Source organism: Dryas octopetala, chromosome 3, assembly GCF_963921425.1.
Source record: "Dryas octopetala chromosome 3, drDryOcto1.1, whole genome shotgun sequence".
NCBI classification, from domain to species: Eukaryota; Viridiplantae; Streptophyta; class Magnoliopsida; order Rosales; family Rosaceae; genus Dryas; species Dryas octopetala.
The window spans coordinates 27919306-27936564 of record NC_141368.1 but is presented as its reverse complement, the minus strand read 5'-3'; the positions used below and the strand labels follow the sequence as shown (position 1 = coordinate 27936564).

General features: G+C 35.6%; 2 protein-coding genes across 2 annotated transcripts; one reads left to right on the top strand and one right to left on the bottom strand.

The window, feature by feature from the left end:
• The first annotated feature begins 2118 nt into the window (after positions 1–2118).
• Positions 2119–2823, top strand: LOC147292228 (uncharacterized). Its single transcript, XM_086236152.1, has one exon. It carries the CDS (start codon positions 2119–2121, stop codon positions 2821–2823), a length of 705 nt encoding a protein of 234 aa, XP_086092278.1.
• Positions 2824–5073: 2250 nt separating this feature from the next.
• Positions 5074–11303, bottom strand: EML4 (Emsy N Terminus (ENT) domain-containing protein). Its single transcript, XM_086235258.1, has 10 exons — positions 10910–11303; positions 8352–8566; positions 8143–8252; positions 7762–8026; positions 7445–7663; positions 7270–7338; positions 6197–6439; positions 6030–6098; positions 5861–5924; positions 5074–5529 (listed from the first exon to the last, which is right to left on the bottom strand). Exons 1-10 carry the CDS (start codon positions 10935–10937, stop codon positions 5486–5488), a joined length of 1326 nt encoding a protein of 441 aa, XP_086091384.1. The 5' UTR covers positions 10938–11303; the 3' UTR covers positions 5074–5485.
• Between the last annotated feature and the right edge of the window lie 5956 nt (positions 11304–17259).

The window sequence follows — 17259 nt, the reverse complement described above, 5'->3', positions numbered from 1 at the left end:
AGAGGATATGAACACCCGGCTACTGTTTCCTTTCACGCGGGAGGGGGTCGAATGGGCACTTTTCAGATGTTTCCAACAAAATCCTCGGGGCCGGACGGTATGCCTGCACTATTTTACCAAAAAAATTGGCACATAGTGGGGGATAGGGTGGTGGACTTCAGTCTATCGGTGCTAAACGGTAATTGTAGTGTGGGTAGCGTAAACGACACTTTTATCGCGCTCATTCCTAAAGTTGATAAGCCAAAACGGGTAACTGACTTTCGGCCCATCACCTTGTGCAATGTTCTTTATAAGCTTGTCGCTAAGATATTCGCAAACAGGATGAAAGGGGTGCTCCCACATGTGATCTCTGAGAATCAAAGCGCCTTTGCCCTAGGCCGTCAAATAATTGACAATCTGGTTGATGCCTTTGAGACCACCCACACAATTAAGACACAGAATGCCACCACAACGCCCAAGATGACTCTTAAACTCGATATGGTTAAGGCGTATGACAAAGTTGAATGGAGTTTTCTAGAAGCTATAATGCTGAAATTAGGATTTCATGAGCACTGGGTTGGAAGAATCATGGACTGCATTACCACTGTACAGTTTTCGGTACTTTGGAGGGGGGTTCCATTGGGTCATATTACCCCACAACGGGGCCTGCGTCAAGGCTGCCCTCTATCCCCTTATTTATTTTGATGTGTGCGGAGGGGTTTAGTTCTTTGCTTTACGCTACAAAACGGAGGAATCTCATCCACGGAGTCAAAGCGGGCTCTTTTGCCCCTTCCATCACGCATCTGTTCTACGCCGACGATAGTCTCTTCTTTTTGGAAGCGACAATTGAGGCCGCTTTGGAAATCAAGATGATATTGAGAGTATATGAAGAAACCTTGGGACAAGCTGTGAATTTTTTTAAATTTGCTATTTGTTTTAGCAAGAATGCTGAGCATCTGTACCGCACAATTATCTCCCAAGTATTGGGTGTCCCGATTGTTCAATGCCATGAAAAATATTTGGGTTTGCCTACAGTAGCGGGGAAAGGAAGGGAACACTTGTTTCACCCATTAAAAGAACGTGTGTGGCAGCGGCTAAATGGGTGGCAAGAAAAACTGCTCTCTAAGGTCGGGAAGGAGGTGCTAATGAAGGCGGTGATACAGGCCATCCCCACCTATTCTATGAGCATTTTCCGATTACCCAAGAAGATATGCAGAGAGATCACCTCCTTAGTTTCTCGGTTCTGGTGGGGAAACAAGAATAAACATGGTTTACATTGGATGCAATGGGGGAGAATGTGTGTATCGAAGTTGGAAGGAGGTTTGGGTTTCAGGGATTTGGAAAGTTTCAACAAAGCTTTGTTAGCAAAGCATGGCTAGAGGATTTTAACGACATCGAATGCGTTGGTATGCCGGGTTATCAAAGGGAAATACTTCCCTATGGATCAGTTTACAAATGCATATCTGGGCTCTAGGCCTTCACTATTTTGTAGGTCACTGTTATGGGCTAGGGAATTACTTCTTGCTGGCATGAGATGGAGAGTGGGCATAGGTGAGAACATTTCAGTATATGAGGATGGATGGTTGCCCTCTCCGACCACCTTCCGAGTGCAATCCCCTCGCTCGCTTGCCACTGATCTTCATGTAAGCGACCTCATTACTGACGGGAGTAAGTGGAACTATGATCTTATTTATGCTCATTTTGCTTTTTCTGAAGCTGACATGATGGTCAGTATTCCTCTCAGCCGCATGCATTTGGCGGACACCCAAATATGGCATTACTCAAAGAATGCCTATTACTCGGTAAAAAGTGGATACTGGTTGGCTGTCTCTGAGAAACGAAGGGCTGGGGGTGCAGAGGGATCTTCCCATAATTCTCAGGAAGGCTTCTGGTGGGGGGTTTGGAAGCTCAAAATTCCTGGAAAGGTCAAGCTTTTCTTGTGGCGCTAGTGTTCTGGAATTCTCCTTTGCAATGCTAACTTGTTTCAGCGTAAGATTCGTGCCGATCCTTTCTGTCCCTGTTGCCATCATCGGGCTGAGACTTCCTTACATGCCATCTGGGAATGCAAAGCTGCCAAAGCCATCTGGAGACAATCCTTTTTGAGTGCGGATGTGGGGTGGCCAATGGGGGGGGTCTGTTATGGATTTATGTCAATATGCTCAGAGGGTTCTCTCCATGGATGAGTTGACTCTCTTTGCCTTTCTTTGCTGTGGTATTTGGAATTTGAGGAATAATTGGGTCCATAATAATGTAAGAGAGGTGCCTGAGGAAGCCTTTTGCCGTTTGGTTCATTTTGCAATGGAATTCAAGGAAGCTAATTCGAGTTTGGTGGAGCAGAGGTGTGTGCAACCTGGGCCAGGCCAGTGGGAAAAACCACCAGAGGGGATAGTGAAAATCAATGTGGACGGGGGCGTTCTCAGTGGACATCGGCGCTTCGGGATGGGTGCCGTAATTCGCGACAGCTTTGGCAATGTTTTGGTGGCAGCGACTAAGCAGGTGCCAGGATCTTTCTTGCCACACGTCACTGAACTTCTTGCCGCGGTGCTGGGGTTCACACTGGCAATGGATTTGGGTGCTCAACGCATTATACTTGAAATGGATGCGGAATTTGCAGTCCGTTGTATCACTAAGGAAGGTCCCTGTAGGCATGCAGATAGAGTTTTAGTGGAGGAAATTAAGCTACTTTTGGCCTCCTTTGCAGGGGCTACCTGCCAGTTTCGTAGTCGCAAGACAAGTTTGGTGGCTCACCAATTAGCTCAGTTTGCTAAGACCCACATAGGTGTTTGTTTTTGGACTGATGTACTGCCTTTATGGCTTCTTGAAGCAGTGTACACTGATCTTTGATTAATAAATTGCCACAGCTTCTTCTCAAAAAAAAGATCGAAAAATTGGGACCCTTCTTTTTCTCCTTCTCAATCAAAGTCCTGGAAAACACACAGACAGAAAGAAAAAGAGGGGGAGAGGAAGAAAGAGAGAGAGGAGAAAGAAAAAAAAAAAAAAAAAAAAAAAAAGGAGATGGGAGAGGTATGGTGCAGATTCACCAGTGTGTCACTGAGGTCGGAGAGAGGGGAGGGGCTAGAGAAAGGGGAGGGATACAGGTGGTGGGGTTTGGGTTTTAATTATTTATTCTTAACTTTAAAATTTTAGTTTTTCTCAATTTACTTTAAGTTTTAAATAAATATTTTATGAGAAAAAAAGTTTTTTAATACACTCCCATGCAAAGTATTGATTGCAAATAGTAAATTTTTTTTTTTTTGTTTGAGTGGTAAATGCATATACCCGTTATAGTCTAGGTGGTAAATGTGCAAATTTCTCAACAATTAATACCATATTATTCAATAAAGTGTAATTTTATAAAATTATAATGTTATAGAGTTATATATTGCATTATAACAAAATGAAGTGTAATTATTTACATACTACATTATAACAAGATAAAGTGTAACTCTGTGAGTTTTACATTAGAGTCGGGAAAAAAGTTTAGTATTAAATCACTTCTTCAAAATAAATAGATCTTTTACATGAATTTTTCAGTGAAACTTGTAATTTTTTATGACTTTTTGTTAATTTACTTAAATTAGTTGCTAAGCTAGAGTGGATTTGATGCGGTGCTAAACGGTGGGACCATACAGGGCCTCACACTTCTAAGGGCCTCAAAATTCTCAGCCCACAGCTATATATTATATATATATATATATATATATGGAATTTACATTGGGCCCAGGCCACAAAGATATACATAGATATATTTAGCCCAGTAACAGTTGAGGCTCACATACAAACAATAGAATAAACCCAGCAACCCACTATACTTTTAGAAAATATAATAAAAGTTTGTTAAGCAAAATAAAAAGAGAAAATTAGAGTTTAGTCATTCTAACATTTCTTATTTAAAAAAAAAACCTTATGACTTTTTTTTTCCTCAAATAAAGTTCTTATTTTTTTTAAATAAAGCCCTTTGACTATTGCCTTGTCAAAGAAATATGTCATTATTTTTTTATTTTTTGAGGGTATAAGGTACGGATTCACCTCATACCTTTTTAGGGTAAAGAATGAGGTTTGTAAAAAATCATAAAGTTAAAACCTAATATAAAGCCGACAAACCAGGGTTTGAGAATAAGTAAAAATGCATTGTCTAACACTTGAAAATAATCGCCAAGAGTTCAACACCTAGTATGTGTGAAAAAATTGAAACTAATGGACCAATGTTATGTAATTTGGAATGGTTACAATATTATTGGACTTTAATTAGAATTTTAAAAGTTATAAGGTTTTATTCAGTAAATTATTAAATTAAATGAACTAAATAGAAGTTTTCCTAGATGCTAGAGGTTTAGTTTTTGGTCTTTAGTCAATGGGATTGCCAAAGGGGGCTGGAGGTTTGGTTTTTGGTCTATTTAGTTGCTAAGATTGAGTTGATTACAGATTATTAGTTCTTGATTTTGATTAGGTATGCCTTTGCATCTTTATTGATGACATGTGTCTTTACATTTAAAAAATAGTTGTAGAAGTGTTAACACTGTTATATTTTATTAAAACATAATAAAAAAGTAAAAATAATTAACTTCTCTCCATCCCCAACACCTGCTTTCTCTCCGTTCACCACCGTCCTCTCCGCCTCCAAACTCCTCGTCCAAATCTCTACAGCATGTTCCAACTGAAATACCCAACACCACAAGAACGCCAATTTTCAACAACAAAAAATTATCCATATATACGCTAACCATTCCCCTCTCATCTCCAACGTCATGGCAGATCAGATCTGCCTCCCAAACTCATTTTCCAGCCAAGTAATTGAAGGCTTTTGCAGTGTTTTTATTTTTAAAGTGAAAATGGAGAACCATTGGCCAACCAGAAATGAAGATTTCAATAATGTTATTTGTACACATTAATCTAACCACATTAACTAACCATCTTAGATGGCAGCTGGTACAAGGATGGAGACTCCCTAGTTTTTTGTTTGTTTTTTTAATTGTACAGTTTTACTTAAAAGATAAATAAAAGTCAAAATCCATGTCACCTCATATTATTAATTATATAACATTACCACATCAGCTACCATCTAACTAAAGCAAAAGCTGCAAAACCAAGAAGGGCAGTCAGAATAAATTGCACTTGAGGGCACACTAATCACTATTTTATAAATAAATTACACAAGCATCAGCCTTTTCCTAGGTTAATTAACTTAATTTCCACTATTTATAAATAAATTACACAAGCATCAGCCCTTTCCTAGGTTAACAAAGCATCAAAAATAAATTATTACCCAGCTACAGCAATTCCCATCCTACAATAATGCCTATCCTGAAAAGACCCAAGCCCAGAGTTTTAACATGTTGGGGGTTACATAATAAAGATATCATTGTACAAAAATAGTGGCCTTCAAACCAGATATTTCTCACTTCTTTCTGCATCCTAATAGCTTGCCTATCTTATTGTTGCCCACTTTCAGACTTTTAATCACAACTGTGCACTTTACTGATTCAAATCTAATCCAGTCATCCATTCATTCACGATCCATTGATTGCTGTAAGAACTGGTGACCACCCTCTGCAGTTTAAAGAAAAAGGCCCAAGATGAGGCATCAAGAAACAAAATCACACTAGAAATAAAGCACAAAGGTGAGCAAACTCATGTCAAATATAGCACAAGGCATCAAGATCCAGTTGTACGCTAATACAACTGCTATGCTATTCTATTTCCGAGACATTCTACATAGGTGCCAAATTGAACATATAAAAATACTAACTGATTGGTGAGCACTATTAATTACTAAATCCTAAACCCTAAGCAGGCTCTAATTGGTGGGCACTAATTAATTACTAGCTGATATGCAGGAAGGTAAGCTCTGAAAAACAAAACAAAGATGAACAAGACTTACCGTTTTCACCATCAGAAATATTAGCAAGCTTTGAAATTGCATCAATAAGTGCTTGTTCATGCTCCTGCACAGAGTGAAGTTAAGAGATCAGTTGTGCAAATAAAAAGGAAAGCCTTCTGATGAAATTAAAAAGAAAAAAGAAAACGAATGCTAAGGTTGCCATTCATACTTTCAACACTTTCTTTGCCTTCTCAATTTCAACTGGATCTGGATGATTTGCACCAAAGACCCTCTCTACCTGTCAAAATTTACCAGAAATTGAAGCTTTGTGAAATGAAATTATGAAACCAACAAATTTATTGACTATATATATTGGATCAACCTGCTTCTACTAACCTCCTTAATTAAAGTATCTGTGTGAAGCAACTGTATATCATCTGGAGCCTTCTTTCCAATGCCATTCTGTGATGGCAGAAAATCTTTTCTCAATTGACCCTTTGGAATCCCTCTACCTCTTCCAGCAACTGGAAGAGAGTCACGGCCAACTGATCTATTCATCCCATGACCTGACCCACCATAACCCCCACGATGTGAGATTCCAGGATCTTCACCCACCCATTGAATATCCTCAGGAGATATCTGCATAAATAATTATAAGCCAACATAAGGGAGATGAATAACATCTGAAGTTAAAATATCATTATTGAGAGGGATAAATCCAATCATTCATCATTCAAACACGGGATATGCACTTTGAACTGTAGAAGTTAAGAGGATGGCAAGTCCAAAAATCATATACCTTTTTCTCCTTTACATTTTATTTTATTTTATTTTTTTCTCCTTTACATTTTATCCACCAAAAAGCTAGAACTTAATGTGAGAGAGAGAGAGAGAGAGAGAGAGAGAGAGAGAGAGAGAGAGAGAGAGAGATCTGAAGCCCTTGCTATCATGACAACATATTTAAGTCAAGTCTTGAAAGCAACAAACATCTCTTTTTAGCATAAATCATATTTTTATCTAAATTTTTTTTTTTTGTTTTACCACATTTCTTCTGCATAGGGAATTTTTTTACCAGCACTAATATAACATTAAAAATCTATGGACCTTAAAACTCAAAATATTCATCAATATCAACACAAAAATCATTCCAAAATAAATTAATCTAAAATGCAAAGTACTTGGTGGGAGGCTAGGAGAATAGGGCAAGCACTACTTGGAGCAAGTTGTGTTAATTTATGTATTAATCAGCTGACAGCACCCAATTGGCCAAATACTGTTTGGATTTCATTTCTAATCCTCCCCCCCAAATATTGAAGCATCGACAGTTCAGCTTTCGATACACATCTCACCACTTAAATACACATCTGGTATTTATAGCTTTACAAGGCACAATTTGGAGAAATATATGTAATGAAAATGACATGTTAGCAAGAATACTTCAAATCCTAGGGAAAAAGCGTCAAATATACCTCTGATAGATTAACCCACTCCCACGTTTCATTTGCAGAATTAATATCATAGACTAGGGCATGTCGTCCCTGACAAAGATTAAAAAAAGAAAAAAAGAAAAACAAATGTCAGGTTCATAACTTTACTGCAAACTGAACATCTTATGTATAAAAGACTTGTAAGAGCCACAGATACCTCAGCTGCATTATAGTCAGTTATAACAGCTTCATAAAAATTGTTGTCATCGGGCCACCTAGTCCTTACTTTCTTTCCAATCAAGGGATCAAATGTTGCTCCTTCAGCAGGCTCACTCACAATGGCACTAGATGAAACTCTATTAGAAACTTGACCCTTTCCTGTTGGACCTGAGGAAGGATACTGCTTCATTGAAGAAGCACCAGCTAAAATTTGACCCTGAGAACAAAATGTGACAAAAGGAAAACAAGCAAATAAATAAAAAACTTGCAAACTTCTTTTATGTATTACTCCATATATCATAATCCCCAACTCACCGGTTTATGTTTCTTGCCCTTGGCTCCTGGGGCTGGGGCTGGGACAGATCCTCTTTTTGCAGTAGATGAAGATGGCTGGTGGGATGTTATAACTGACTGTGGGTGAAACGGTGGTGATGGCCCAACGAAGGATTGTGAATGTACTGATTGAGTCATTTTCGGTTTCCTGCGAGATGCAGAGACAGTAGGACTGGGTAATGGATCATGAACAGCTTGAACAGTACTGAGCATGCCCGGTTGAACCCCACCTGCCTGTCTCCACTCCCTGATGGAACCACCCAACACAGCACCCATTAAAAGACAAAAGAGACAAAGTAGCCAAATTCTAGGTCTCATTTCTCAATTAGACAACAAAGCTTGTTTCTTAAATCTATCATATACCTTATCCTCCGTATGACATCATCTGCATTAACCCGTCCTAGAAGTTCTCTGTGCTCCTCATTTGATAATCTCAACTCCTTTCTCAGTTCTGTTATCAAACTTTCCTTTTCCTGAAGAAAATGCATTTCACGTAGCAGTCATTTAAACCGGATCAAACAAATTTAAAAATATTAGACCATGAGAAAAAAAAAAAAAAATGACTGAAGTACCCAAGTAATGAGATCAGCTTGAGCTTTAAAGGCTCTTAGAACTGAACTGTATGCTTCTTGCTCAAGCTGGTGAATTTGTGCTTCCATATCAGGTTCGCCGTACGTCCTAGGATATGGGACGGAACCCACAGCAGATCTTCCATTCCCTGCAACACGACCCCCTCCTCCTCTAGGAATTCTATTTTGGTGTGATGGAGGAAGATCATCATCAGTTCCTGCACTTTTATTTTTTTGTTCAGAATGAATGCAACATAAAATCAATAATGTGAATGAGATGAGGTCTGCAACATGGCCAGAATTTACACAAATGTGGAAAACTAAAATAAAAAAGAGAAAGCTTCTTGCAGGTTGCCAATGCATGACAAACCAACAGTGATATACAATGATCTGATTTTATAATCAATGCATGGAAACAGTTCTGCAAGCTTCTACTCAATAGGTCCTTAAGCACAAATGTATAGGAAAAAAATTTAATTGAAATTTGAAAATAAAACTTCTCAGAGCCAAATCTCTAATTTCTGGAAGAGGCAAACACCCAAGAACTAACCAGGTTGACAACAAAAGCAGATTAACTTCTACACATCAAGCCCAAAAAGATGATTGCCTTCATATATATTTTCTGCATTTTAAAATGAAGAACTCATTCAAAGAACTCATCTTTTATAGAACATCTCCAAAACCATTTTGGCCCTCAAGATGCATTAAACTGCCTTTCCAAGTGAAGTTTAATTCAAAATAAAGAAGCATCCGAGAGCTCTCAAGTCATCTTTAAGTGAACCCAGTTAAACTTCAAATAAGAACCCTATGTATCATATGATATGTCAATACATAATGTATTGCATGATACAGGAAGCATATTGTTAGGTACATCACAATCAACATACAATGGTGAGATACAGATGAGATGGCAAATCATGTATTATATCATAACTACTAGCTTTATCACAGTGCGGGAAAAATTTATAGCAAAATGGCACCGCTGAGGTTTTTTTTTTTATTTTTTTTTATAAGATATCATAACTACGGTAAGGCATAACATAATATCTAAACAACAGAAGCTTTTGTTTAGTAACTGAAACTAGGGGCCCGTTTGGCACTGCTTCTTAGTAAGCGCTTTTACTTAGTAGCACTTTTACTGGAAGCGCTTCTGCTAAGAAGCATATACAAATTTTTATAAAAATTCTAAGTAATTCATGCAAAAGCACTTGGAAGTGCTTCATGAGGAAGCAGCTGTCAAGTGCTTCTCAAAAAACCTCTTAAAAGCGCTTTTATAACCTAGAAGCACTTTTATTTATTTTTTCCAAATGCTACCAAAAGTTCTTTTGACAATTCTAAAAGCAATGCCAAATGGGCCCTAGATGTAAAACCAAACTTCCAAGGAAACATACTCACTAGTGCCTGAAAACGCTGAAAGAAAGTTCAGACAGTAGACAGATTAAAAACCATATACATGCATAGGTGTCCTCATGCAGGGAGTCAAAGGCTTTCTTCTGCTGGCATACACTTTTGATGCCCTTATTCTACATAAATTCTCACCCACAATATCCTTCTGGAAAGGTTCCACTGTGTGGGATAACAAAAACATGCATATTTGCCATAACAAATACATAATCATGCTTAAAAGTATGACTGTTTCTCTTATCAAATAATTTGTAAACCATTGGAGATCAGCAAAACCAATGTCATACAATGTGGACGATTCCTTCTTTTTTGTTTTCCCCTACAACTCTGAAATATGGTCAGCAGCAGTAATTTTCAAAGACATGATCAACCGTCTGGTGCTTAGTGATGCTAAATTAATCTCTTAAGTTATGAGTTCAATCATTTCTATTAAATTTTTAGTTCAATTTTCTTTAGCAAATTTAGATATATATATTTCTTAATTTGCATCACAGCTCCTTAATTTTTCCTAATTGTTTTTCCGCCCTTTCTTTTTTTTCCTTCTCGTTTTAATTTCTTTTGTATGATAGAAAACAATTCTCTCTTTCTTATTCTAATTTTTGTGTCAACTAATGAATTGTGTGAATTGTAGAAAAATTGATTTCAAATCCTCCTTTCTCTCTCAACAGCAACCTAAAAAAGCATCAATCCCACATAAACTTTTACTCAAAAGGAAACCCAAATTTCGAAAACCAGGAAGAACTAATCAATTTAAAGAAAAAAAAATATACAAATTGAAGTTAATTTGAGGTTTAGTTCTTTTTAATATTTGATACAAGAACTCCAACATTAAAGGCTCAAACTCAAATAGTCTAAAGCAACAACTTAAGCAACAACTTGCTACCAGTCCACCACAGAACCTCATGATTTGTCACAATGGCATAGCTAAAGTCACCAAGCAATTGAATTTCTATCACTAAACACCATAATTACAGTTGGAAACCCTAATCCGCTCACTGCAACCAACCCCAGAACCCCCATATACTGTTCCGAGCGGCAAAAATAGAATTTTGTCCAGAATTAAAAATTCAAACCCTAACCCAAATTCAGCAAATAAAGAACTACTTCAAGTAAACCCTAATTACTGAAAAGAATGAATCTCTTAAAAGTAAACTTACCGCTGCTATCGTAGGGCTCGTAGTCCATGGGCAGTTGAAACCCTCAATCAAAATCGAAACCCAAAACCCAATACTTTCTACACTGAACTTGGCAGCGAATACGAATATGCTCTGACAGAGGATTTGAGGTCCGAACAGCTCCAAAACGACACGGCACGAAATCGCAAAACGACGACGAGGTTGAAGATTGAAGAGTGTGTCTTCTGTGTTCGCGTTTCGTGTAGAAGAGGTTTTGGAGAGTATAAAGAGTGAAATTAGTGGCGGTCGGAGGAGAAATCAGTGCCACTGGAGAACCCACACCACTCTTGTCTTCTCACTATTGTATGGGTTTGCGACTTTCTTTCTTCTTTCTCTTTCTCCATTATTTTTGCTCCAAAAATTAAAAAAAATAAGAAAATCGAAAGCTTACGGGCTCCCAAAAAATAAAAAAAAATGTCATATCTGTTATAAAATAAAGCCTTATTCGCATAATTAGGGCTGTATTACCTCTCCGGTTTGTTTTAAGCTCGACTCGTAAAAAAATAGATCTAATGGAGGCTCGCTCATTTAAGAAATAAATCAAGCTTGAATTTTAGTATATTTGGTTTAAAAAGTTTATAAGTAATTCGTATTTTCTAGTTTATATGTTTTATACCTCATTTTCTAAAGCTTATATGAGAATTTGTTATTTTTATTTCTTACTTTGTTTTTGTATTGTTTAGTTATAAGACTTCTACTATCTTATGTCTTTTTTTTAATGAAAATTTTTGCAAGTGTTATAAGTTATGAATGTTTAAATGGAATTATTTAGTACAGTTGTATTTCATGGAAATCATATTCATCTACATAGTGTTTTAAAAAAATATTTGGTGTCTATCTAATTTAATTAAAAATGTATATTAACTCTAAGTTAAATTAACATATTATAATGCTTTCAAGAAGAAAATGTTTGATAAAAATTAATATTTTTTCGAGTTCGTATCGGGTTCAATTTTTTTTTTCCTCATTCGAGCTCGGCTCGTATAAAAAACAAGTTAAACCAAGTTTAAGCTCGAAAAATTTAAAACAAGTCAAGCTTAAGCATGGTAGTATTCGGCTTGGCTCGGTTCGTTTTCACCCCTACGCACAATACCCCCTGAAAATATGATTTTTTCTTACTTTATCCCTTTAAATTTTAATATTTTTACTTTACCCCACAAACTTTACAAGTTATTGTAATTTATCATATTCCATCAAATCTGTCACGAGCTCCGCCAAAAAAATTGACATAGCACTTACGTGGATGTGCATTTTGGTATGTAAGACACCAAGTGTACAAAAAATTAATAAAAAATGATCTTATAACAAAAATTAAAAGTCAATTAAAACTTAATTTATATCAAATTAAAAAACTAAAAAATTAGAAATTAGAAAGTTCAGAAGAAAAAAAAGAGAGTTCATAACTTCATATCCCCCACCCTAAACCCAGCCGCCGCCCCCTACCGGCAACTCCTCTTTCGGGCCAACCACCTCACCCCACCAACCCGGTGACTGGATTTCGACTTGGTCTAGATCTGGTGCCAGAGCCGTTGAAGCAGAGGCAGGGGAAGGGGATTTATGATTCGATGGTTTGCGGGTATGAGAGGTTTGGTGTGGTGGAGAGGGGGAGGTTGTTGGGGCCAAGGAGGAAGCGGAGGTGGGTGATGTTGAAAATGGTTTTGATGGATTTGAGGGTGGTGGCGTTTGGGGTGACGTAGTCGATGAGCACGTGGCAGTTGGGGGATAAGGTGGTGGTGCAGTTGAAGGTGGCGGCTGAGGTGGGTGTGGTGAGAAATAATGGGATTAGGAGGAGAAGCAAAGTGGGTGTGGGAAACCCATTTTGCTCAGTGATGACAAAGAAAGAGGAGAGAGGGAGGGGTGTTGCGTTGGTGGCTGGGTGGGGTGGGGTTTTTCTATTTTTTTTTTTTTCTTGTATTGCCTTTTTGTTTGAAATTATTTCTTTTATCTTTTTAAATTTTAGTTTTTTTAATTTGTGTAAAATACTTTTTTAAAATGAACAGTGTAAACTTCTTAAAAATAGTTTTTTAAAAAATATTTTTTTAAAATTAACTAATGGACAAAATGAAAACCTACATTTTTTTATTAATTGTTTATCCACATGGCATCTTAAATAATATTAAAAGGGCTCATTCATGCTACTTAGGCGGCCACGTCTGCTTTTTTAAAGGAGCTATTGACAGACTTGACGAAATATGGTGAACTAAAAGAGTTTGTAAAATTCGGGGGGTAAAATAAGAAAAAATCTTATTTTCAGAGAACATTGGTGCGAATAAACCTACAATAAAAGGAAAATATAAAATATAAAAGAGCACAAGAGAGAGAATCAAAGTATCTTTCTTATTCACATAAGACTTCTATTTATAGGCTCTTAAGATCATCCAAGGAAATCAATCCCTTTGCATTTTTCGGGGGAAAAGGAAAATTCCCTTTCCTGTGTTTGATAATCTTAGAAAAATAAACCAGAAATTACCTTTTTATTTCCATTCGCATGTTTGATTTGTGCAAGAATTAGAAATAAAAAGTGTCAATTTTTCAATTATACCATCATGTATTATTTATTTAAAGAATGACAATAGAGATGACATTTTAAAATAATAACAGGGTTAGTTTTGTCCAAAAAAGAAGCAATAAATGTTTTCCCAAGAGGAGTGAAAACAAAACCCAAGCTGGAGCAAGGATTTTATTTTCCCTCTAATAAGGGCATAAGATTCTCTTAGGTCAGGAAATGATTTCTTCCATGTACTTACCAAACATGGAAATGAAATTGATTTCCCATTCTCAGGCTTTCAAAACTTAAACCAAACGGGCCCTTAAGGTCTAATATTTTACATTGAATTTGACTCCTCTCAATTATCTATACAATTTCTCTAGATAAATATAGGGGATAAATATAAACAGGATAATGGACATCCATATAATTAATGATACTAGCTTACAACACTTTCACTTGAATGTCCACCAATCAATGACAGATGCCTTATTAAAAACCTTATTAGCCAAAACTATATGGGAAAAAGACTAGTTAAGGAAAAAAGTACAATCTTCATGTATTTCTGATAACTATGGCGAGTGCGCGACACTGCCTCATTAAAACCTTGTCAGGAAATCCCAATGGGATAAAAACCTCGTATGAAGGGAAAAGAGTACAATGTGATCACTTTGTTTGATGCCACGCTTTCCCTGATGTTGATATATTTCTCCCATCAGTGAAGGTTGCATTGTTAAAACCTTGTTTGAAAAAGTCAATGAGACAAAACCAAAATGAAGGAAAAAGAGTGCACCATTTTGCAATATCATTGATACAATATTGGATGCGCTTTGCCTCATTAAAATCTTGCTAAGAAAAACCCAATGGGACAAAAAACCTAGTTGAAGGAAAAAAAAAGTACAACACACAAAATAGCATGATGCTCCCTCTGATAACAACAAGCTTTAATTTGACTGGCTCAATAATCCAGCAAAAAGTGATATCTCATATCCCATTTTCTAGAGAGTAAAGTTTGGCAATGCTTGTATGAATATGGCTTCTAGACTTTCAGGGGATATATGCTTGTCATCATCCATGGAATTCATGTTGAGGTTAGAGCAATAGTGCAATACTAACAAAATAAAGTGGTTAAAAACAGTTCTCTCTCTATTATAGATAAGGATATCAAAATAATGACAAAAAGAGATTAATTATTATGGAAATACTTTTGAGTATTGGAAAAATTACATGACACAATCAACAATACTATATTCTGTTTACTTCAATGTGCTAAATTGAATAAGGCACCAATTACACTAAGATATGGTGCTTCTGTACCAAAGATTTTTAATTTCTCCATCTTCCTTAGGAAGCAAGTCATCATTCTCAATGCCAAGACCAAACGACCGTTGGTGCATAAAAATTCCAGTAGCACAATACTCAATCTGCAACTCGAGACCCTATTTTCATTTCCCAATGACATTTATTTTAAATCCAATATTCAAGCATTCGATAATCTTTAGAGCTCTTCAGAACCCTCAATTAATTCATAACTTCTTTCAAGAGTTTGAATATATATGTTGCAACATTTTTTAAATTCGAGTTTTAATCAAAGTACTCAATGAAGCAATTTTGACCATATTCATGGTGATAAAGTTGAGTGCATACTTTGAGCTTCAGGTTCTTTTAATCCTTCAAGGATTTGCTTCAAGCATATAATATTTCATGGCACTTTATAGTTTTCAATTCATGATTTTACTAGTAATTTTTGCTATATCCCTTAGGAAATCGCTTCTGGCGATATACTTCAAGCATTTCATAATCTTTAAAGATTTTCATATGGTATGTAAATCACCATATGTAATAAACACATTAAATTTACCAGATTTGTTAAAACGCGGTTGCATTTATAACAGGAGAATATATATTTTTCATAATTACAACCCCATATTTCTTTAGAGAAACCTTGTGCCATTATATATAGTGATTTCATTCACTTTATTTCAAACACTCTATAACTTTCAAGATGTTTGAACTATATGTTCTTATTATTCTACGTTTTTAATGATGTTCAATTCTATTAGAATTGCCTCTTTCTAGTTTGGCCAATCATTTAATTTTGTCGACATTCCACATCATTAAACCCCTTAATGATTTTTAGTAGCTACTATATATAAACAATCATCAATATATCAATGATCTAACAATTCTCATTTGCATGCATTAAATAGAAATATATCTTTGTAATCAGGTACCCATGTTTCTTCGGGGGCTTTTATAGTCTTTTTAAGGATGATTTGTGTAAAGAATGTAGATCTTTAAATTTAATTAATTGGGTTTGTGTGGACCATTTCATATACTCTCCACTTCTGGGGAGTTAAACTTTGGAACCTATAGATTCGTCATGCCTCAAGCATGCAATAAATCATTTTCTGCTAAATTGATGGACTACCATGCTAGGACATCAATCCACGTAGGCATATTTAAAAAATTGCATATGTGACTTTGCAGTTTTGTTGTATATATATATGCATCTAGCTTTTGAATAAATGCATCCACTAGATTCATATCTCATTCTCCTAGTGAACGATGTGATAAAGACTAGATGATAGAAAAGTAGATGCATATTATGTTATTTCACACCGTTCTTCATGAATGGTTATATATTTCTTCCCCTAACGGCTGAAAATATTCATAAATGCATAAATAAAAAGCAATAGAGTGAGTGGTTATACAAAATCAAGTACTTATATAACTTCAGGTTATATAAAGATGAAACATAATTAGGCTTGCAATTCACTTGTAGATATATAAAACTTCTGGTTTCAAATAATTCTTCAGCATCTAACTCCATATCATATTAGATACAACTTCAGGTTATAATAAGATAATCAATAAATTAAATAAGGTAAAAAATGAGAAAGTGATACTGTGATACAACCAATAAATAAGTAGGTAAATAATCATAAAATGATGTTCTAATGAATAAGAAAATATAAGAAAATGTAAAAAATGCAGAGAACAAATATGAACATAAGCCAACATGTTCTAAATTAAAGCTATGAAACTTTAAGTTCATTAAAAGTCATGGAACTTCAAGTTCCTATACAAAATATAGGTAGAATATATTTCAGGTTCTTAAACTTTGTTAAAGCATAGAACTATAAGTTTTAATTAATTGTATGAATTAAGACTTCTAGCTTAATCAAAACTTGATCAAGAACTTCAGGTTCATAAGGAAAAATATTGAACTGTGAAAATTGGAGTTCTAAATGGAATAATAGATCAAAGATCTTCTTCTTCAATTTGATTCTATAACATAGAGTATGAAAAACAAGAAACTTTGAATTTAACTTGATTGGGTAATAATGTACATAGAACTGCAGGTTCTAATCAATCAGAAGTATAAGAAACTTAGGTTCTCTACGAATTTTCCAAGTTTCATACCTCGGATAATGAACAAAGAGTCAAAGAAGTTCAGGTTATGATTTGACTGTTTGATGTAGAACTACAAGTTCTAATCCTAATGTTCATGAACTTGAGTAAAAACAAGGAATAAGGAACTTCATGTTCCAAAATTAACTGTACGTATACTTAAATTCGATGTAGAACTTTTGATTCAATCAATGTTGACAATATACAAACTTTGGGTTTATAATATATATATTCCATTAGGATCCATAACATGAACTCCACGTTTATATTAACATATTTCCAAAACTTTAAGTTCTGGGTTTTAAAATATGTATTTAGGCCTTATTTTGAATATCAGGATATTTAAACCTCATAGGACTTCAGGTTCTTTAAAAAAACCAATAAGTTTATGATTTGATAACATGGCAAGATCCAAGGAGCTTCAAGTCCT